This window comes from Anabrus simplex, chromosome 1 (genome assembly GCF_040414725.1).
Source record: "Anabrus simplex isolate iqAnaSimp1 chromosome 1, ASM4041472v1, whole genome shotgun sequence".
Lineage (NCBI taxonomy): Eukaryota > Metazoa > Arthropoda > Insecta > Orthoptera > Tettigoniidae > Anabrus > Anabrus simplex.
The window spans coordinates 315,642,712-315,666,101 of NC_090265.1; the positions used below are offsets into that span (position 1 = coordinate 315,642,712).

Genomic DNA, 23,390 nt, shown 5'->3' on the forward strand with positions numbered 1-23,390 from the left:
AGACAGTGATTTCAATTATTTTATTTCTTCGAATATATTTGAAGTATTCAGCCTACAACTTAAAAAGATAAAAGAAAATGGGAAAATTAGTACCTTTGAGAGGACGTTATAGACGTTATTGTCGCAGGATTATATGTGACCTGCTGCTCCTATTTCATTTTTAGGAGCTTGAAATATCCTAGTCCATAGCTCCAAAAGTTACAGACGTGTTCAAGTCGTAAATGTTGTTTTACAAAGATTGATTTCAAGAAATTCTGTGCTTATAGGCCTATCGTTATTATTATTATTATTATTATTATTATTATACGTTTGCTATACGTTGCACCGGCACGGATAGGAACTATATCGACGATAAAATAGGAAAGGACTAGAAGTGGGGAGGAAGTGACACACTGCCTGGTATGAATATGGGAAACACGGAAAACTGTCTTCAGGGCTGCCGACAGTGGGGTTCGAGCCCACTTTCTCCCGAATGCAAGCTGATAGCAATGCGACTCAAACGACGCAGCCACTTTTTTTTTTTTTTTGCTAGGGGCTTTACGTCGCACCGACACAGATAGGTCTTATGGCGACGGTGGGTTAGGAAAGGCCTAGGAGTTGGAAGGAAGCGGCCGTGGCCTTAATTATGGTACAGCCCCAGCATTTGCCTGGTGCGAAAATGGGAAACCACGGAAAACCATTTTCAGGGCTGCCGATAGCGGGATTCGAACCTACTATCTCCCGGATGCAAGCTCACAGCCGCGCGCCTCTACGCGCACGGCCAACTCGCCCGGTGACGCAGCCACTTGCTCGGTATTATGATATATGAGCAATGACGTGTTTTGGATTTAGAACGCTATTAGCATTCTCGCAAAGTTAATCAGAATTGATTTTAAACAACTTTCTAACCGTAAGATTGTGGCACTCTGTAAAACCACTCAAATACCTAACTACCGAGAGAGCATGGATCTACCCTCGAGAACGATGACAGAGTGCCCATCCTCAGAATTGTTCCAATGGAAGTGGATGATGACCTCTGTGACGTTAACTCGTAAATTTAGAATTCGAACAACCCAAACCAAACAAACCCAACCCCATGGTGCAACAACCCCGAAGGGCCATGGCCCACCAAGCGACCGCTGCTCAGTCCGAAGGCCTGCTGATTATGAGGTGTCGTGTGGTAAGCACGACGAATCCTCTCGACCATTATTCCTGGCTTTGTAGACCGGAGAATTCGAACAACAGTATCAAGTAATCGTGTTTAAGGTCTTTAAGTAGACTTACAGTATCTCTTAGTACGATTTGTCTAACTAAAAGCATTTTTATTTTCACGACCTAGATTTACCTGGGAGAAGAGGGGAAGGAGGCGCGATATCTGAGTGGCCCAGTCTCTGGCTTCTCACAAAGAAAGCCGTAGTTCGAATCCTGGCCAGGGCATGCATGATTTTTGAAATGAAACGTCCATGTCCTGTGGTTCATATTCCACGTGAAACTAGTTTCCCTGGCTATGGTCATTATATCAACAGTCACGTAAAATCTTGCTTGCTTTTAAGAAAAGAGTAAATGACGTTGTCCATGGAACTCCATTTTAAAAGGAAATAAATGTTTTCTAGATGTTAATGTTATGCAGCACAATAGGAATGTCTAACTTTAGATTAAAATCATGTGCAACTTACCTTTCTCCGATGCCGCAACACGCAGCGGACGAGGAAGAGTGCGCCCACTACTGCGGGGATAATGCAGATACCTGCAAGAACATAGATGACGATCTCCAGGGTCGAGGAAGACTCCGCCACCGACACACTGCTCTCCCTGGGTCGGTATATACAGCCTTCTTGAGTGGAATTCAGTCCCTCGCAGTCTTTGGTGATAAGCGGATGGCGCGTCGTACTCGTGTGACGTTCATCTTCGTAGCAACCCTCACTTCCATTGCACTCGTTCACATTTACAGAAGTATCGTTGAAAATTTTGCCCGTTTGGTTGTTAGAGACGACATACTCCTCATCTACTTTACTTACAGTCTCGTACGGCGCCTCATTGTAAGACGCCTCCTCTGTCGGATGGACTGCATCCCCCCACACAGTGGAGGCATTGTACAGTTTCACTAATGGCAGATGGAAGTCTTTGTCTGATGACTGCACTACAGGAATATTGGTTGAAGGTCTAGATGTCGTGTTCGACCACAAAGCACGACCTTTACTTAAGTTTTGTTCAGTCACTGATGAAAACGAGGGATCATCCTGCTGATAAATAGACGTGTTAACCGGTGCAATTTCGACATTTGGCGGTGGGGACTGTGGACTTGAAGATGTGCTCAGCGACACTTCTATTGCAGGTGAAGTACTCTGACTGAGAGGAATTGTGGGCGATGAAAGTGGGGCTACCGTGATATGTGGAACTGGAGATCCTGTTGTTGTGGTTGATGTAGTAGTACTTGACCTAGGAAGCGATGTTGCATTTACGTTTTCTAACGTGGGTAGGAAAGGAGGAGATCTTTGAATTTGAGGCGACTCCTTTCTACTGTAGGAAGTGGTGTACACGACACTTGAATTTGTAAACACCGGTCTTGGGCTGTCAACACCTACGAAATGTTCGTGACTCAAAGGCAGTACTTCTCTAACTGAACCAGCAGTATTATTGATCCTTATTTCTGTTCCTGATCCATTCGTTACACTTTTGAAAGTGTCACCAATAGAAGCACTCTGCGTATCAGTTTGAGCTTCAGAAGCATTCATTCCGGCAAGGAGCTCTTTGATCATGGAATAAGTTGCATTTCCAGGCGCTGTAGGATTCACCTCGGTTAGGTTGAGCTTTTCGTCTGCAAAATTCTCTGGCCGTGTGTTACTCACATCTTTCTCAGCCCTTATTTCGGACTCCTTTTCATCTGGAACTAGAATGGTTGAGTCTCTCTCTTGAGGCGGCACAGGGAACACCTCCTGGGATGGCATCTCTGTAACACCGGATGGCCAAGCTCCTTTGATAGATACTGAAGTCACCACAGCTGTAGATAAGATTTTAGTGGTTGGTATTAACAATGAAGATGTAGTGGTTGGTCGTTCCGAGGAAGTACTGAAATTGAATATATCTCCATCAACAACAACGTCTGATGATGAAGATAAGTTCAGTGATGGCGTAACAGTGGTTATAACAGAAACTTTCGTCGCTAATTCCATACTCTCTGAAGTATTTTTGTTTGTTCTTTGGCTATCATCCAAGAATACACCGTCAGATTCTACAGAATGTAAGTGCTTATTTCTAAGAATGTCTGTGTAGTTTTGTCGGAGCTGACGCCGTCCAGCACGGACATCCGCCATTCTCATTTGTTGATATTTCTCAATAATGGATGGTTGTCGGGTTGAAGCCTGATTCTTAATATCTTCTAATGTGCTATTGTTGGTGGATGAGCCGAAAGAAGAAGATGCATTACTTTCTTCAGGAGTCATATCCAACTCCGTCGTATTGTCACTAGTCTGCCTCAGTAAAGATGTCCTAAGAGGATTAGTTCTCCTTTCCGTACTGTACAATCCTGACGTCTTACGCCGTGATGACAGAGTAGTGCTATTACGACTAAACTGTCTGTGAGGTACAGTGCGCGCTGCCACCACATTGCTGGAGCTGAACTGAGTTGGATCGTGGGCTAGAGGATGCTCCGTGTTGTTTGTAGAGGTAGCGTTAGTGAGAGGGCTAATAGGAGTGGTACTTGTTGTGGAAGTGATGGTAGGCTGCTCTGTCGTAATATCGATCGAGGGGGAAGTAGGGGATGTCGAACTAGAATGGTTGACAGTAGTGGATGTTGTAGCGGCTCTAGTAACTGTGCTAGTCCTACTTATTGAGGTTGGAACAGGACTAGCTGTATTATCACTTCTGATGGACGGGCTGGTGGTGGTGTAGATGGTGGGGATGGTGGTGGTGGTGGTGGAGGAGGAGGTGATGGTGATTGCTGTTGATGTTGAGTTTGTAATTGGGTGAGATGTGGTTGAAGTGGTACTAGTCGATGTTGCTGACAGGTCAGCTAAACTCAGAGGATTAACCAGAAGTCGTACCTCTGCTTTGTCGTTTGATGTGTTTGTTAGAGGGGTTGTAGGAGCAGTGGTGGTTGTAATAGTAACAGCTGACGTGATATTTGTCAGCAGAGGTCTACGTGATACAGCAACTATTTTTCTTCTTCCATTAGAGTCAATAATCACTTCTTTCATTCCCGGAGTCACCGACAACACTCGTTTACGTTCGATATCTTTGGTATCGTTCACTTTAGCGCCAGTGTCATTAATCAAATTCTTATCTGACGAAATCACAAGATTTTCGTTTGTCTCTAACTGCTTGCGGTAAAGTCCCCCTACGTTTCGAAGGGAAAGCAAAGAACTCGCTTTTCCGCGGGTAGCTTTGTTTTTCTCGATAATAGGCTTGACTACAGCAACATCCATGTCCTCGTTGACTTCCTCCTCAGAGAGCCTAGGTCTCGTCACCGATGCTTGATACACTGTTTCTACTGGAGGATGGAAGGAAGAAAATTCGCGCACACGGGGGGAGTTGGTCACACTGTCTAACGCGTTTGTGCTGCTGGTCACTGTGGCGGGGAATGTAGTCTTGGCATTGGGGACCAGCTTCTTACCGAACTGCAGGAAGGGTAGAAACTGGTCCTCTGGCACTTCCCTATCAAGAGGTCGGAAGTGGTTATAGAGAGACTCAGACATGGTGAGCGCCGCGGGTACAGGCAAATGGGACGACACCACGTAGGATTCTGTAGCACGTTGAACTGGCCGTCGTTTACGTGCCACTGAAGTGATTGAAGTTTCTTTGGATTCTGTCGAGCTATCGACTGTGTAATCGTCTTTCGCGCCGCGTGTAACACTTACATTGGTTGGAGGGACACTGACCACTTTACTCTCATTCGACGAGAGAGTTGAATTTTCCACCCCGTCCTTGACTAGTGCTCCTGAGTACGACGTCTCCTCGGCGTGGAGCAGCTCTTCGTCGCTGTCACGTTGCCGCCTTGTGGTTTTGGGAGATACAGCCCGCTTCATAGTGCGCTGCTGCATCACTAACTGCCGACGACGGGACATGATGTTCAACGCAGCATCTGTTCCATCGTCCTTCGCAGCTCGCTTCGTCAGTTCTGAAAATCAAAGAATTAAAAAAAGTTATTCTCTGTTTAATTACTTCATCGGGAATAATAATAATAATAATAATAATAATAATAATAATAATAATAATAATAATAATAATAATAATAATAATAATAATAATATGTTTTAAAAGATAATCCTTTACAAAAGATACAAATATATTTCCTAATCTTTCACCCAGATCCGGCGGTATTATCACAATTAATTAAGAAGATACAGCGCACAATTGTGCAAAGAGTGTACACAAACCTTCATTAGAAAATATAATTGTTTATTCTTTGATGTAGTCCCTCAGGGATCTGCTTTACGCAATTTTCATTTGGGTCATGCAATTTTGTGTTTCTGCGTATTTTATGATGAAAACCATGCATGGCCAATCTCATAAATATGTCTTAATTCTTGGTTTTCCTTTTCCCCATTACTATCCGTGATGGTATCCGTGGTGTAAAAATCTGTCCATATTGTATTCCTCTTCTCTCTCCTGATGTCTAGAAGTTTCTGTTCCGCTTGGGTTGATGGAAGATATAATCTTGTTCGAAGCTCTACATTGAAAAAGGGTTCCTCTGCCAATTCAGAGACTGTGATAGTGACTCCTAGCATTTATTTTACTTTTTCCAGCATTTGAGTTCTGATAGAGTTAATCTTTCCTAAACTAGTTCTAACCCATATGTAGCAATTGGACATGTTTGTGTTTGGAATCGAGCCCTGGCAGTATTGATGGAAAGTCTGCTCAAGTTATTTATAGTGTGCATGTTTTTGATGGCTGCTGTTGGCCTTACTCTTAGGTGTGTCCGAAATGAAGTGTCTGTTGGCGTGAAAACATCTGTAAAATCAGGTCACACATTAGAGCCCTTAGTGTAACGAAGACAACTGTTCACATTCTGGCTTATAACCTGGAACTAAAGATACAATACAGCACTGGCGAGAGCCGCGGTGGCCGAGCAGTCCCATCCGAGGGAAGAGACACCCGGAGACCGAGGAGGGGAGCCGCTATCCTCCGGTCACCCGAACCGTGGTCACGCCCGAACAGACCACCCCCATTGCCCCTGTCAGGTAGACCTCTCAAGTGCTTTATTGGTTTGAGAAATGTACGTACATAGTGCCACAGGCCGACCGCCTCGAAGAGGCTTGCAAAGAAACATTTATGAATATAAATATAAGTACACAAACATATAATTTATATATATATACCCTCAATGAGAAATACAAAATATATACCGCAAAGCTGAAAGAAAAGTTAACGGTGCTTGAAGAGCAACTTTGCAAGAAATATTATTAAAGCCGACAAGCTTAACACAAATAAAAAGATGCATACGAAAAGCGGACACTCTGCTGTCTTCCTAGGTGGTGGTGAGGAGATCGCTGAAGAGGCACCCGAGGTAGAGTTCCAGGTCCTGGGGCTTGTTGCTTGGGCTGCCCGGGCTCCTTAAGCGCCGCGGCCTCTACCACGTTCAGATATGCCACGACGGACCATAGGAGCCCGGGTGTGCTGCTGGGATTGGAAGCCCGGCGGCAGAGGGAGGACGTCTTCCCCTACCGCCGAGTCCAATTGGAGGGCGTACTGCCACCCCCTGGTGAGGGCACAGTAGAGAAGAGAGGCACGCGTTACAAAATGCCGCTTTGCCCAATGTCCATGTGAGGCCAAACAGACAGGCCCCACAGGACGGCCGGGCCTCGTGTTGATCCCTCCCGACCGGCGTAGCAGGCACCAGAGACTTGAGGGCTTCTGCCAGTCGGATAACCTTAGCTGTTTACGGCCTTCTCGTATGTTGCAGGAAGCATGTTTCTTCACGTGTAGGTCTGCAGTTGATCCTCGGCCGGGTCTGGTTCCTCCTGCTGGTTTTCATCAGATTGGTGCGACGTGTGTTGTCGAATCGTCTGGAGCTCCTGCTGTGATGCAGACTGCCCGGGCCGGAGTTCCTGGAGTGCCTGCGGTGTTTCCTGCGATGAAGACATGTCAGTCTGTTCTGGATCGGACACCAAACTTGATTGTGAGCGACTGCGCGGGTGTGTTCGTAGTGGAGGTGAATTTACTGGAGCGAGACGTCTTCGTACCTTCAGGAAGGTGAGTGTGGGCTGAGACATGGGGGTGCCCGCGCCTGCGCAAGGATCCTCAGCGGATAACGAACACAAGAAGGAAGCCGTCCCCTCGACCACCACGAACTACTCGCCAGGTCACGGACCCCTGGGTTTATATGAGGCACCATTTGATTGAAAATGTGGGCTTATGTAAAATACGCAGGGGTGGGTGTTGCTTTGAAGAAAGTGACGATTTTATGGTATATGGTTTGGAATGGGTAACTTTGAAACCAAAAGACATCGGTCATTTGACAGTTTATATTTGTGTAACAAAATGGTCTGAACCTCGAAAGAAAAACATAGCAAAGGAGGGTCTTAACATGGCAAGGGAGGGTCCTAACATGTGAAGTTGGATATTGTTAATGAAATCGGCTATGTGAACGTCTATATATCAATTCTGACCCCTTACGTGATATACTCGTAGAAAGCTCTCTCTGAGCCCAAGATGATGATGATGATAATAATAATAATAATAATAATAATAATAATAATAATAATAATAATAATAATATTACTGGCTTTACGACCCACTAAGTATTTTTACGGTTTTCGGAGACGCCGAGGTGCTGGAATTTAGTCTGCAGGAGTTCTTTGATGTGCCAGTAAATCTATCGACACGAGGCTGACGTATCTGAATACCTTCAAATACCACTGCACTAAGCCAGGATCGACCCTCCCAAGTTGGGGTGAGCAGGCCAGCGCCTCAACCGTCTGAGCCACTCAGCTCGGCAAGGATAGATTTGATCAAAACGGATATATGATGGAACTTCTTCTATTAGATTTGATCAAAAAATACGGGTGGGAACAAGCTTGACTTTCATGACAACCAATGTCGTCCAACAAAAATCTGATTTTGGCTGAAGTGAGAGACGCATTGGAGTCAATTCAATACAAATTCATTTACAAGCGGTCGGTGGTAAAAGCCCATCAACTGTATTTTAGTCCCGCTTCCTGATATGGGATCAGGGATGAGGTGAAATGATATTTTATGGCATCGTTGTACGGCTGGATGTCCTTCCTGACGCCAGCCTCAGTTGAGGAGCTAATGAAGATGAAATTAGTGATGATGAATGAAACAGGGTAAGTACATGGAAAGATTCGGATGTAACCAATGAACAGGAACTGTCCCAGCATTTGCTTGGAAGTGTCAGTTCGATCAACTATGCTGACTTGAGCAAAAGATACGAACACATGTAGATACCCTTGGAAAGGAAAGGTCTATTCTAGGGTTCTGCAAAATTATCTTTCCTACAACATTTTGCGCACAGATACTAATGGTGGAAGCTGTGTGACAGATGGGTCAATTCTTGACTGACAGCCGTAGGAGATATGCGTGATGTCATCAGCTGACCACGACAGCGCATCTCCGCTTCCTGCCTGCCGGCCACTGTGATATAACAGAAGCCTTCCTTTCTATCTTCGTCTGGCTCCTTTCAGCTGACCATCCCCGGCTTCCACTTTATTTATTTATTTATTTATTTATTTATTTATTTATTTATTTATTTATTTATTTATTTATTCAGCTCGTAATGGTGCAGTACATACATTCAATTACACAGCAGATGTAATCTAAATCATGTAAAACAGTGTCTGACATGAGGCAGTTAACTAGTTTAGACTTAAAAGTAAGCAATGTGCATGTCTCTCTTATGTCTTCAGAGAGTCTATTAAAAATATGTACAGAGTAATTCCATAATGAACATGTACCAAACTTATAAATATATATTTGGGTAAAATGAATTTTTCAATCTCTTCTGGAGTGGTATCTGAATTAGTTTTATAGGAAGCAGTGGAGTGTATCAACTTATGCTTTAGCTTATACATCACAATAGCTAAGGCCTTTGACGGAGACTAAGGAGTGATAGGATGTTATCATATTTATACAATAGTGCAGTTGGTAGATTGAAGAGTTTTTAAAAACTGACAATTTCGACAGATGTCTCTTTGATCATTGAAAATGACGCACAAGTTTTCTTATAAATAGGTAACTTTTTGTACATTACGCGTATTGAATGCTGAGAATCGACCGACATTGGTGTGGTACTGGAACAAACAGCGTGCATACTTTTCCTTTCAACCCAGTTTTGTTTAGAGATTATTCTAATATAGATGGTTCCAAGAAGGACTTCGAACATCGTGAACAATGACATTGTATGCCTACGTTTAATTGTTATTATTGCAGATACTATCAGGAAGAGCAGATTGACATTCTACGGCAATATTCTCAGAATGAACGATGGTAGACTGACCAAAATAATTCTCAACATTATTGCACTCTCACTGATCCGAGCGGAGTGGCGGCCGGAGTGGGAGACGAGTGGATTCGAACTTCACCGTCAGCTGTCCTGAGAATGGTTGTCTTGTGGTTTCCATTTTCACTTTCAAGCAAATGCCGGAACAATTCCTATTCTCAGGCCACAACCGATTACCTCCACATCCTTACCCAATTTCATTTGCCATCTTCATCACTAGCTTCTCCTCATCTGAGGTTGGCGTCAGGAAGGCCATCCGCCCGTAAAAAGTAGCTATATAAATTCATCTCACCCCATATTAGGAAAGCGGGACTAACATGTAGACATATATCTCACTGAAAGCCAAGAATAATTTGATAATTAAAGTTGAAAGAGACCTCAAACAAATCGGTGTAACAGTAGAATTTATGCAGGACACCTATATTCAGAACACTTGTCGACAATCACCAATTTGCGAACAAATTCAAAATTACAACCAACAAAACAAAAACAAAACAGAAAAATGCAATAATAATTTCAGCAAGAAGATTAAGAGATGTTTGGAACAGGAAACACGTCAACTAAATAAGTTCTATCTTGCTTCTAAGCTGAGCGTAACGATGCAGAAACTGCAGGACTGCCGACAGTGGGGTTCGAACCCACCATCTTCCGAAGGCAAGCTCACAGCTAGATGACTCTAACCTCAGGGCTAACTCGATAGATAATAATAATAATAATAATAATAATAATAATAATAATAATAATAATAATAATCGTATGACTTCAGCTAGGCCTCCTGCAGCAGTGCCATCTGCTAATGAAGATATGATCAAGATTTACACACTTCTACAAGTTAGATGAGTATTGTTTGAAGTCCTGCTTGTTTTGCGTGCGCTGCTCAAGTAGCCACTGCCAAGTGTTGTTCTGGACAGTTTTACGACCATCTTATCTTTCAGCGAATGTCCCATTAGTCTCACGTGCTGTCATTAACGAGATAAACCTAGGAGATAGGTGCTCTTTAAAGTCTCATAGGATTGGAAGATTTACAGACATATGTCTTCAAAATTTGTTCATTCTGAAGAACATAATGCTTAGTAGGGGATGCGGGTGGGGGTGGAAGAGGTTCACATTTCGGTAGCTTATCAATCAATCAATCAATCAATCAATCAATCAATCAATCAATCAATCAATCAATCAATCAATCAATCAATCAATCAATCAATCAATCAATCAAAAAATCAATCAATCAATCAATCAATCAATCAATCAATTCAATTCAATTCAATGATCTGCAAATAGGGCTGTCGCCCCAGTGGCAAATTCCTGATCGATTATTTACCTAGCATTTTCTTGGACATTTTCAAAGAACTTCGAAATTCGAACATTTCCCTTGATAAATTATTCCATTCCCTTAGACCTCGTCTTATGAGTGAATATTTACCTCAATTTGTCCACTTGGATTCCAACTTTATCTTCATATTATGACCTTTTCTACCTTCAAAAGCTTCGCCCAAGTTTATTCGTCTACTAATATCATTCCACGCCGTCTCTCCACTGACAGCTAGACACATACCACTTAGTCGAGCATCCCGTCTCCTTACTCCCAAGTCTTCTCAGCCCAAAGTTTACAACATTTTCGTAACACTTTCCCTTTGTCGGAAATCACCTAGAACAAATTATGCTGTTTTCCTTTGGATCTTTTCCTGTTCCCGTATCAAGTAATCCTGGAGTGGGTCCCATACACTGAAACCATACTCAGGCGCACCGATTTCGGGTAATTAGGCCTGTTGGGGGAAGCGGGGGCATGAATACCATCAACACAGGCATGTGAAATGAGGAACAAGTATTAATGCAAACGTTCCTATATAATAACAATATTCACAAGCAAAGAGAAAAACAGAACAATAATAGAGCTTGTTTCCCAAATACATTTTTGAACGAGTCTTATGTAGCCTACGGAGTTTTCAATAATATTCACAAGTAAACAGAAAAATATAACTTGATTCATAAATAAATATTTTGAAGGACTATTTTATGTACGAAGCTGTCAAACATGAGAACAAGTAAAAAAAAAATAGAATTTGCATGCGTGTACTCTGTCATTGTCATAGTTACCATAAATCACTGTTAAGTACAACTTGAAAGTGTGTAAAACAAGCATTTTTTTTTTAATTTATACTACCCGTAATCGTGGGTTGCCTATTATGACAAAGTACAGGAATTCATATTTGTGTGTCTTATACAAAAGATTACGAAAAAATTGTAAATACAAACATTAAGCTCTTTAGGCCTTTTCAATCGTGAAATTACTAGCGTTTTGCCCCAGTGCAAGGCTAAGACTTATACATTACAAGTGAAAATTGCTTCAAAACGGAATCAAAAAGTACATACATACATACATACATGTTTCGTTTATGATTCTGTGCATTTTAAGCACTATTAGCTTGCATTCGGGAGATAGTGGGTTCGAACCCCACTGTCGACAAACCTGAAGACGGCCTCCTGGGGTTTACCACTTTCACGCCAGGCAGTCCTTTTGTAGTTAAAACTAGAACTGAAAGCCCCCTAAAAAGGAAGTAAACAAAGGCGGATAGTAAAATATTATCAATACAATTTTCCATTTACATATTTGTGTCGTGTGATTCTTATAAAAAAAACTAATCTACGCGTGATGTTTTCATAAAATATGTTATTTATTTCATTTATTTATTTATTTATTTATTTATTTATTTATTTATTTATTTATTTATTTATTTATTTATTACCCCATTAATATTAATATTCTACTGTTGGTCAATATAGTATGGCTTCAGGGAAATCATCTATCGTGGCCAATGTGTTCAGGGAAGTTCTGGAAAAAAAAGAAACAAACTAACTGGATGCTAGAAGGAATACGCACAAGGATAAGAGATGGAGAAAAATTTGTATTTCTGCAATACATTTATTTATATTCAGGAGTCTCGTTGTTAAACTCAAACCTGACCTGTTTTTCCAGTAGACAATTCCAGAAGAAAATTGCATATTTGAAAATTGTTCATTCTCCCGAAATAGTATACCACAGGGGGTACGCGACTACCCCTGGCGGAAAACTATTACCCTAGTGCAGCGATTTTCAACTCCATGTTTACGTAGAATACGTTTAGAGTTTGAAAAGCGTACTTGGACCGGCGAGACTATAAAAAACATGAAAGTTTTAAAATTGAAATAATGTGTAGACAACACACGTCATGATAGTGCTCAATATCTCACTTTAAAAAGGGAGGATTTTTAGTAAGTATCTGATCTCGGTTTGACGTCCTCGGGTTATGCAACAGAGACGCCTCTTGAGGTATTAAAATCACCATGCCGCGCGGGTAACAGTAAACCGGCGTGGTGAACTGTCATTTGCCTCGTCTCAGTGAATTATACGAGTATACGACAAAACAATATCAAATAGTGAATAATTGAGAAAAAGTGTGGTGCGAAGAAGTGCGAAACACTAAACGTCTCGATGTAAGAACAATGAATGGCTGCCCAGCTCCTTGGCTGAATGATCAGCGTAGTTGCCTTTGGTTCAGAGGGCCCTGGCTTCGATTCCCGGTCTGGTCGGGGATTTTAATCGTAAATAGTTAATTCTCTTGGCTCGGGGACTGGGCGTTCGTGCTGTTCCCAATATCCTTGCAACTCATACACCATGCACAACACTATCTCCCACCACACTATCACGCAGTTTCCTATACACGGCAGATGGCGACCACCCTGCTAGCCAGGTTAGCTATAACCACATAAAATAATAATAATAATAATAATAATAATAATAATAATAATAATAATATGTTTTTGCTCGCGACACACTAACGTACGAACTGTCAACACTGCACGAGATTCGATTTCGCCTTCAGCAGTCGGATGTTTGTAGACTTCCGGAGGTGCACATGACCCTAAGGTTCACTCAGCCTACACCAGAAATGAGTACCAGGTCAATTCCTGGGAGCAAAGACGGCCGGGCGTAGACCTAACCACTCTACCCTACTAAGAGTCGAGGTTACGGATAGTGGAAGCCTTTACCTTCCACCTCCCTCCCCCTCAGGGCCTTCATGGCCTGTACGGAGGGGACTTTGCTTTGCTAATTTGACACATGTTATATGCATTATTATGTTCATGTGGTATACCTGCTAATCCCAAAAAGTGTTGGGGGAAGAATGTTATAATTTTTAGTTCAAAGTGATAAATATTAATACTGCTTTGGCAGAGAAGTGCATTGAATTTAGAATTCAGTATGGATAGGTTTCTGATTGGAAGGAGAGAAGCTGACAAAAAATCAATGATATAATCTAACAGTAACAAAAGTGAAAAGTCTAATATATTTACTTTGTAGGGGATTTATTAAATTACGCCTTAAATAAAATATTACGGTTTATAAAGAGAAACTCGAGGTTGTCGTTTCTTACATAAAAGCTCAATTCATGGTGAATTTGAAGATAAAAAAACACACACACACACATTTCCTGCTCAGCACAACACTGAACAAGCGTTTCGGTCTCGAGTCTCTACTCAGACAACCAAGTTTCTGCTAAGTTACCACGTTATTCCACCCGCTAAATGCACTGCGCTCGGCAGAAAATTTCATTCCATTAAATAACACATACGCCAGGCCAAACTACTTTTACTTCGTAAAAACGACTGCAAAAGAAACAGCTTCCCATTTGACACAAACTGCAGCGTAAAACGCCAGTCAATGGAGCGAAATAGTGCCAATTAGTTTTCCTAAGGTTACTCCGATTTCCCGTCACTGTTTTTTTCTGTGTGCTAATTGCTAATCAGTGGCACACGATACATGCCAATGAGTCTGAACGGGGCCAAGAGCAGAGAAACGTCTTGACGTCACCCCATTGTCCGCGGCTCACTGTGTGTGGCGTGACGTAACCACCGTATCACGCGTCTTTCAGTAGTAACGACGTTATTGGGAGATCGTGACGTTTAAAAATAAACTCATACTGAAGTCTGTATACAAAGATTCAAACTCTCTGTTCTCAAAGTATATCTTTGCCACTCTTCGGCGGACATTGGAGTACTACAGATTGGCGAGGAAGCAATGAGTGATATATAAGTGAAATAGAAGAAGGATCGAGTGAAGACGTAATGTTTAGTCGATTAGTGAGATGCAGTTAAGTGTTCTGGATATGAGGAGGTGGTAGTAAGTGGTAAAGTTTGGGTTAAGTGGAGTAGGAAGCGAAATTTTGGTTGCACGTGAATCTGGGCTAATAGTGAGGTTAAGTAATGTAAGTTTGCATACCGTCTAGTTGAACAAAGAGCCTGCCAAGGTCAATCATCCCACGACCGTGATACCAGTAAATATATCTTTGCCCTGGAATATTTTCCTCCATTCTTTACCATCTATCAGTCATCAATGATCTGCATTTAGGGCTGTCGCTCAGGTTGCAGATGACCTATCAGTTGTTTACTTAGCCTTTTCTGAAATATTTTTAGAGAAATTGGACATTTATCGAACATTTCCCTTCATAAATTATTCAAATCCCTTACTCCTCATCCTATTTGTCCCAATTTGTGCTTCTACTTGTAAAAGCTCCGCTACTAATGTCTACTCCACATCTCTCCGTTGACAGCTCGAAACATAGCACTTACTCGAGCATGCCATAATCTCGAAGTGTCAAACTGTAGCATATTTAACACTGGATGATGATGATGTAGACAATAATAATAATAATAATAATAATAATAATAATAATAATAATAATAATAATAATAATAATAATAATAATAATAATAATAATAATAATAATAATAATAATAGCAGCATCAGGTTGCCCACATCTAGCGAATTCATACTTTTTTTGCTTTTTTTTGCTATTTGTTTTACGTCGCACCGACACAGATAGGTCTTATGGCGACGATGGGACAGGAAAGGCCTAGGAGTTTGAAGGAAGCGGCCATGCTCTTAATTAAGGTACAGCCCCAGCATTTTCCTGGTGTGAAAATGGGAAACCACGGAAAACCATCTTCAGGACTGCCGACAGTGAGGTTCGAACGCACTATCTCCCGGATGCGAGCTCACAGTTAACCGCACGGCCAATTCGCCCGGTAAGTCATACTTTAAACACCGACACTATCAAATAGCAAAAATGATCCATCAGGAACTTGCCCTCCAGTGTAAATTTCTTCCAACATCCTTTAGGTTCTAGCTACTCGCAATACGCACGAGAAGCAGTGTTCGAAAACTCAAGAGATGAGCTCCTTTGGGACAAGGGAATTATAATGGATGTGACCGTCAGTAATAAGAGACCAGGTTCTTGTTAATAAGGCTAGAAAGACTCATAGATATTGCATGCCCTAACACTTAGAACCTGCAGATAACAATATCAACTGGCAAATGGAATTGCAGCGCATGTGGAAACTTCACCCCCTTCCAATAGTTTTATCATTAATTATAATTGTGTCATCCGCATAATAATAGAGGCGTGTGGCCTCCGAAGAGGTCTGGTACAGGTCTTTCGTATAGGCGACCTCCGCTTCTGAGAGGATGGGGCTCTACCTATGATGAAGACGACACACACACACATACACACACACACAGAGAGAGAGAGAGAGAGACCCCGGAATTAATCGTCATCTCCATGATTCTTCCCTCTGTGGGTTAGAGCGGTACAATGCATCCATGGTCTCCCCTGCCCATCGTAAAAGGCGACTAAAAGAGGACTCAGGAGCTCTTAACTTCGGAGCGTAGGTTTGCGAATCCTGGCATTGCTTCCACTTACTTGTGCCAAGCTCCTCACTTTCATTTACGCTATCCGACTTTTCTTGGTCAACTTTTGTTCTTTTACGACCCCGACACTATTAGGTTCTGAGGGCCAAGGAGTCTTTCATTTACCGAGCGAGTTGGCTGTGCGGTTAGGGACGTGCAGCTGTGATCTTGCATTCGGGAGATAGTAGGTCGAACCCTACTGTCGGCAGCCCTGAAAATGGTTTCCTATGTTCACACCAGGCAAATGCTGGGGATGTACCTTACTTAAGGCCACGGCCGATTTTTTCCCACTCCATCGTCTTCATAAGACCTATCTGTGTTGGTGCGACGTAAAGCCAATTGTAAAAATAAAGTCTCTCATTTTCACGCCTTTCGTGGCCCTTGTCTTTCTCTGGTCGATACCTTCATTTTTGAAATGTCGGTCCCATTTCTTTTCTATCTCTCTTTGATAAGTGTTATATAGAGTATGGTTGTCCAATTGTACTTCCTCTCAAAACAATGATCACCACCACCATCCTGTGATTCTCCACAATTCTTTAGCCAAACTCAATCCGTCGATCTACTGTGGAGCTACAAAAGGTACCCCCCCGAGTACCCGTCATATTTTTAGGAAGTTCCCAGGAATGAGTTCTCTTCTTCACCAGACGTCTTCTCAGTATCAGGATCTGGTGATTAGTGATAGACAATAGAGTAGATAGAAGTGACTCAAATGTATGTATAAATATACTGTACACGAATAGATAGAGATGGTGTTCCAACATGAACAATTAACACTACCCCACTCCAGTACTGAAGAGGAGGGATAGAGATGGTGTTCCAACATGAACAATTAACACTACCCCACTCCAGTACTGAAGAGGAGGGATAGAGATGGTGTTCCAACATGAACAATTAACACTACCCCACTCCAGTACAGAAGAGGAGGGATAGAGATGGTGTTCCAACATGAACAATTAACACTACCCCACGCCAGTACTGAAAAGGAGGGATAGGGAGTGTTCAAGGACACTCTAGTGCCGAGAAGACGGGAAATGGAGAGTAGGTAGTGTTGAAAGCACAGAGTCTGTATTGCTATATAGATTCCGTGGCGGCCTAGATTTCATTATACTATAACACTGTATGATGGCTCTTTTGTTATCACAAGTGAATCGAGGACTTATTGTTGACAGGTGGGAGGCTCACATGACCCCTCCCCCACGCACGCACCCTCCAAGCAATAGCTCAAGCAATACCATGCAGTCCTAAGACTGTTTGGAGATGGATAGGAATATGGCAAAGAACGATGTGAAGAAGGAATATTAGCTCATAGGAAACATAAAAATGCTCCTAAAATAAGTACTCCGGAACAAGATGCTGGAATAGTTCAACTATGAACAATTCTCTGTTTGCGACTATAGGTAATGCGATTGCCGCTTTGGAACTGGCAGGAAGTCGGACTACCGTGAGACCCCAAACTCCATGCTGGAGGTATTCATAACCACCGAGCTGCGAACAAGGGGAGTAGGCTTTGCACTACAAGACCGTGTTTCTCCACTCAGGGATAGGAACTTACAATCTGGTTGGATGAAAAGGTACTTTTTCTCCTATCCAGGTAAACAGCTGAAGTGCTGGTGTTCAGTTGGCAAGCGTTATGAACTAATCAGTCGTTAGTCTTCTGTTCCCAAGATAGTGGGTTCGATTCTGATTGAGTCTGTATAATTTTAGGGTATTTAAATGTGGCAAGTCCGTGTCGGAAATTTCCGGTAGGCCTACACGAAAGACTAATGCAGAATAAAATTCTCACACCCTAATGTCTAATAAGACCGTTATAATTATAATTGTGTCTGGCTATTTCTAGACGGGTGCAGCCCTTGCAAGGAAGACCCTCCGATGAGGGTGGGCGGCATCTGCCATGTGTAGGTAACTGCGTGTTAATGTGGTGGAGGACAGTGTTATGTGTGGAGTGTGAGTTGCAGAGATGTTGGGGACAGCACAAACACCCAGCCCCCGAGCCACAGCAATTAACCAATGAAGGTTAAAATCCACGACCCGGCCAGGAATCGAACCCGGGACCCTCTGAAACGAAGGCCAGTACGCTGACCATTCAGCCAACGAGTCGGACATAAGACCGTTAACGGTTATAGACCAACGATATTCAGCTATTATTCAGCAGATATTGCCCCCGATGAGTACGACAGGCTTCGGCAGCCGGCACAATTTATGTCCTCGCCGCTAATTGGGGCTTCATTCATTGCATTCTTGACCCGGTCGAATGACTGGAAACAGGCTGTGTATCTTCATTCAGTATCATCTAGTTCCTTAGCTGAATGGTTAGCGTAGCGGCCTTTGGCTCAGGAGGTCCTACGCTTGATCCCCGACTGAGTTTTTGTGTTTGTTTGAACACACGCCTCTTCATATAGACAACACAGCACACTGTCAACCACCACAGAAACACGCAATAGTAATTATGTCCCTCCTCGTAGGTTTGCCGTCAAAACGGGCATCTGGCCGTAAAACAAGGCCAAGTCCACCTGCATGACATGGTTCACACTCATCACGCCACCAGGGTATGAGGAAAAATGCTAGAAAATAATAATAATAATAATAATAATAATAATAATAATAATAATAATGTAATTGGTTTAACGTCTTATTAACTACTTTTACGATTTTCGGGCAGGGTTACCAGACGTCCGTATTTACCAGAACATGCCCTTATTTTTAGCGTCTGTCCTGGCGTCCTTATTTATTTATTAATCACTAGCTGATGTACCCGTGCTTCGCTACGGAATTCTACATTGTATAGACTACAGAATTCTCGGTTAGGTAGTGTACACGTTGTGAGCAAGATTGTATGAAATTTCATAGCTCTAAACTTTACCCTAGAAACGCGATGGGGAGGTCAGCAAACATATTTTCTCATATGAAGACTGAATTAGGGAATTTTCACTGTGATGGTAGCCCCGTTTTCATACCATCTGTCACAATCAGGTTGGGGAGCTTTCATCATAATGGTAGACACTCACTCTCCACCTGCCTTTTTACATCCTCAGAAAGCCTTTCTTAGTGGTTTTCCCAACTGAAATGAACATATATTACAATGACGTCAGTAGGAGTGGCGCGATTAAACGCAATGCTTTCATACGAAATACTCCATCAAATGTAAAACAACACATTTTCTCACTTTTAACGAACAGGACTAAGCTACCGATCTAACAGTCCAAAGTTCCAGAGCTGGAATGACTAAGCCGCAGACTGCCGTGAGCCGTGAACACTCTTCGTCACTTTCCGGTGGGGAGGGGTTCGAATAGTGGCGACTCCCAGGGCAAAAACTACGCCCTTTTACTAATCTGTTTCCTAGGAGTACCCGATGAGTCGGAAAGTATCAATGCACTACACTGGCGGCGGAAAAATCTATCTGACTTTGAGGCAAATTTTTCCTCCAAGCCAGAGGACAAACCCCCTCTTCACTGCTAATTTGGAATAAAATGAATGTAGAATTTTAAAAAAATGAAGAGAAAGAAGCTTTTCTTAAGAAACGGCTCTTTTCAGGGTTTAATGTTGAGTTAATTAGTGAAATGTGGTGCTATAATTTGGAATAACCCTAATTGTTATTCCAGACCGGGCCACAAACCTTAAGTATGCCCACTGCACATTAAAAACAGCGCGTCAGAGTGGGGATCGAATAGCTGGAATACTATGATGAACCAGTATGTTACGTACCAGCTGTATCAGAAAATGTATGAACCAGACGAATGGCATGCTAAAGAAGAAAGTTTTCTAACTCCCCGGCCATTTCCCGCCAATATTCAGTCACGCTATTATACTCCGTACGCAGCAGTAATCCCATCTATCGGAGTTGAGAGGCTGCATAAGAGACAAAGAACATCCCAACAAACAATAGTCAATGTAATGTTATTGTTGATCAATGTTATGCGCTTTCGATATAGTAGCCCTTCACATTTAGTTTTCTTCCGACTCTGAAATACCACTCTTATCATAGTCGATACCTTTAAACTGAATAAAACATAAGTGACCGGAAATTGTATTCTCTATAACTTTTGTTATGTAGTACTTTTCGAAAGGACCAATAACATAGGTATTAAAAAAAAACATTTCAGGTGTCTTACCCTAAACTACAACTTCATCCAGGGTGAATAAAATTGTTTATAGCTTAGACTGTAGTTTATTATTCCCCGACTCCATATACCGATTTTCATTGAATTCTGTGAACCCATTTTCTCGTGGTTCGCCGTTAATATGGACTTAGAAACAAAAATACAAATTCGTGAATATCTGTGTTATCATAGCTGCTACGGTAAAAATGTATGACATAAATGGTCGGAAATTTAATTCTATATAACTTTGGTTATGTAGTACTTATCGATACGACCACTAATAATATAAATATCTGAGAATTACATTTTAGGCCTTCCACTAAATTACCATTTTACTTAGCGTGAATTAAATTGTTTATAGCCTAGATTTTAGTGGTTCATTCTGCGACTTCGCATACCAATTTTCAATGAGATAGGACCACTAATAATGTAAATATTTAAGAATTAAGTTTTAGGCCTTCCCCTAAACTACCATTTCACTCAGCGTGAATAACATTATTTATTGCCTAGACTATAGCGACTTATTCGCCGTCTTTGTATACCAATTTTTATTAAGATAGGACCACTAATGCCATAAATATTTGAAAATTAAGTTTTAGGCTTTCCCCTAAACTACCATTTCATTCAGCGTGAATAAAATTATTTGTAGCCTGGATTGTAGCGACTTATTCCCCGACTTTGCATACCGATTTTCATTAAGTTCTCTTTAGCCGGTTTCTAGTGATGCGTGTACAGACAGACAGACAGACAGACAGACAGACAGACAGAGAGAAATTACGGAAAAGAAAAAAATGCATTTCCTTGTTACTGTGGACACGACCGATACAGAAATACAATTATTTTCAAATTCTGAGCAATGTACAGACAAAACTCTTATTTTATATATATATAGATTTGCTGATTGTCCGTATTTTCGTCTAATAATGTTAAAATGAACTTTTTCCAACTGGAAACCCATTTTCGTAAACTTAGACTCGCTTATTCAATAACCTTTGACTTCAGTTGCAGCTTGAACTTTTAAAATTCCTGTAGACTTTGACGAGTATATTATCGCTGGTCGAAGTCGATAGTCGAAGTTGGTGATAGCATACGGAAACGGAAGCTAAAGACAAATCATTTTCGTCCATATTGCTGCTTAGTTGTGCCACAATACTCTACAATGTCTGTTGTGATCTGTTGGTACGTTAAATGTATTATGGGGAAAAGAAAGTGTAAGCTCACTGCTGAATTGGAGAAAAGATATAAATGCTTCAAAAAGGGCCGCAGCGACGAAGAAGCCATGTGTCTAGTAGGCCTATGTAAACCAGAAACATACGTTTCTCTGGCTAATCGTGGAGCTATGGATTTAGAAAGTCACATTACAACAGGCAAACATAAAGCTGATGTTCAAAGTGCATCAACTGCAAATAATGTGTTGACATTTTTCAAAAAGAACACATCACTAAACGGAAATGCGATTGCTGCAGAGGGAGTTCTTGTTTATCACAATGTTGTTCATCATGGGAGCTACAAAACTATGGATTGTATGTCTAAGCTTCCATCTAAATTATTTCCTGATTCTGAAATAGGGAAAAATATTCACTGTGCCCGTACAAAGTCTGAGGCCATTGTCAATAATGTACTTGAACCTCACTGTGTAGAAAGTGTCATTAAACAAGTCAAAGACGTATCATACATTGGTGTTTGTATGGATGGCAGCAATCATGGGAATATAAAACTGTTTCCTGTGCTGCAAGTGTTAGTAATGAAAAAGCTGCAACAATCTCTTCAGTGGTGTTGGATGTCCTGCAACAAAATGGAATTTCGGAGAAGTGCATTGCTTTTGGAGGAGATAACTGCAATACGAATTTTGGTGGCCTGAAAAGAAGAGGAGATAATAATGTATTTTCTAACCTCAAGTCTCAGCTTAATGAAACCTTGATTGGAGTAGGCTGCCCAGCACACGTGTTGCATAATTGTATTCAACATGGAGTTGATTTATTGTCGATTGACGTTGAAAGCATTGTGTTAAAAGTGTTCAACTGCTTTTCTACATTCACCATAAGGAATGAAGGGCTAAAAACTGTTTGTGAATTTGGTGATGTGAATTACAAATCCCTATTGAAGCATACAAAGACTCGTTGGTTGTCACTTTTTCCAGCTGTTGAAAGGATGCTTGAACTGTATCCAGCACTTCGGTCTTACTTTCTATCTGTGGATAACCCGCCAACAATTTTGAACAAGTTTTTCACCAATAAGTTCAGTGAAATGTATTTAATATTTTGCCAGTCTTTAATGCCAGTCTTTCAAGAGAACATTCTTCATGTTGAAAAGGAGAATAATTCCATTATTAAAGTGAAACATGCACTTGAAGAAACTGTTGGTATTTTACAAGCTCGTTTTTCAAATAATTTTGTTCCTACGAAAGTGAAAGAAATGATGAAAACTTTGAAGGAGGAAGGGTTGCAGGAAGATAGTGATTCCTTCATGAAATAAGTCCATGATGTATAAAATCCAAGCCTGGAGTACCTTGGAAAATGGTTACTACCACTTGAAGAATTCAGTACTTTTAAATGGATGATCTTAACTTCAGACTTCAACTGGACTGACCTTGAAGATACGGTTAAATATCTTAGTGCTAAAGGTGTACACATTGATGATGTTACATTATTTGACCAATTTGTAAATCTTCAAAAGTATGTTGAAGTGCAAAAGCAGAATGGAAATTTCTTGAAAGAACCAGTCCATACAAAATGGGCTGGTTTTCTAAATAGTGTCAATATTACATGTTCTTCCGGGCTACTGACATTGGCAGAAGTGTATTTTGCAATTCCTGCACATAATGCTAATGTAGAAAGAATTTTTCCTTTAATAAATGCACAGTGGACCAAAGAAAGAAATAGGTTAAGTGTTGACTCTGTGAAATGGTTGGTGTCAGTGAAATTTAACATGAAAGACTTCACTTGTAACCAGTTTTATGACTATTTAAAAGACAATAAGGAGTTGCTCAATAAAATAAGTAGCTCTGATAAGTACAATCAACATGAATAAGGTGTCAGTGACATTCCTGCTTTCGAGACTTCACTTGTGGCCAAGCAATATGAATAAGGTACGCTAAATGAATGGTTTTAACAAAAAATTTAAGCAATTTTAATGC

At 41.4% G+C, this 23,390-nt stretch overlaps 1 protein-coding gene across 1 annotated transcript in view; it reads right to left on the reverse strand.

The window, feature by feature from the left end:
• The window catches only part of LOC136865446 (uncharacterized), a 362,527-nt gene that overhangs the window by 35,453 nt on the left and 303,684 nt on the right, over window positions 1-23,390 (reverse strand). The window contains exon 2 of the mRNA XM_067142407.2: window positions 1,656-5,095. Coding sequence (XP_066998508.2) covers window positions 1,656-5,095 — 3,440 coding nt within the window. The remainder of the gene's footprint in view (window positions 1-1,655; window positions 5,096-23,390) is intronic.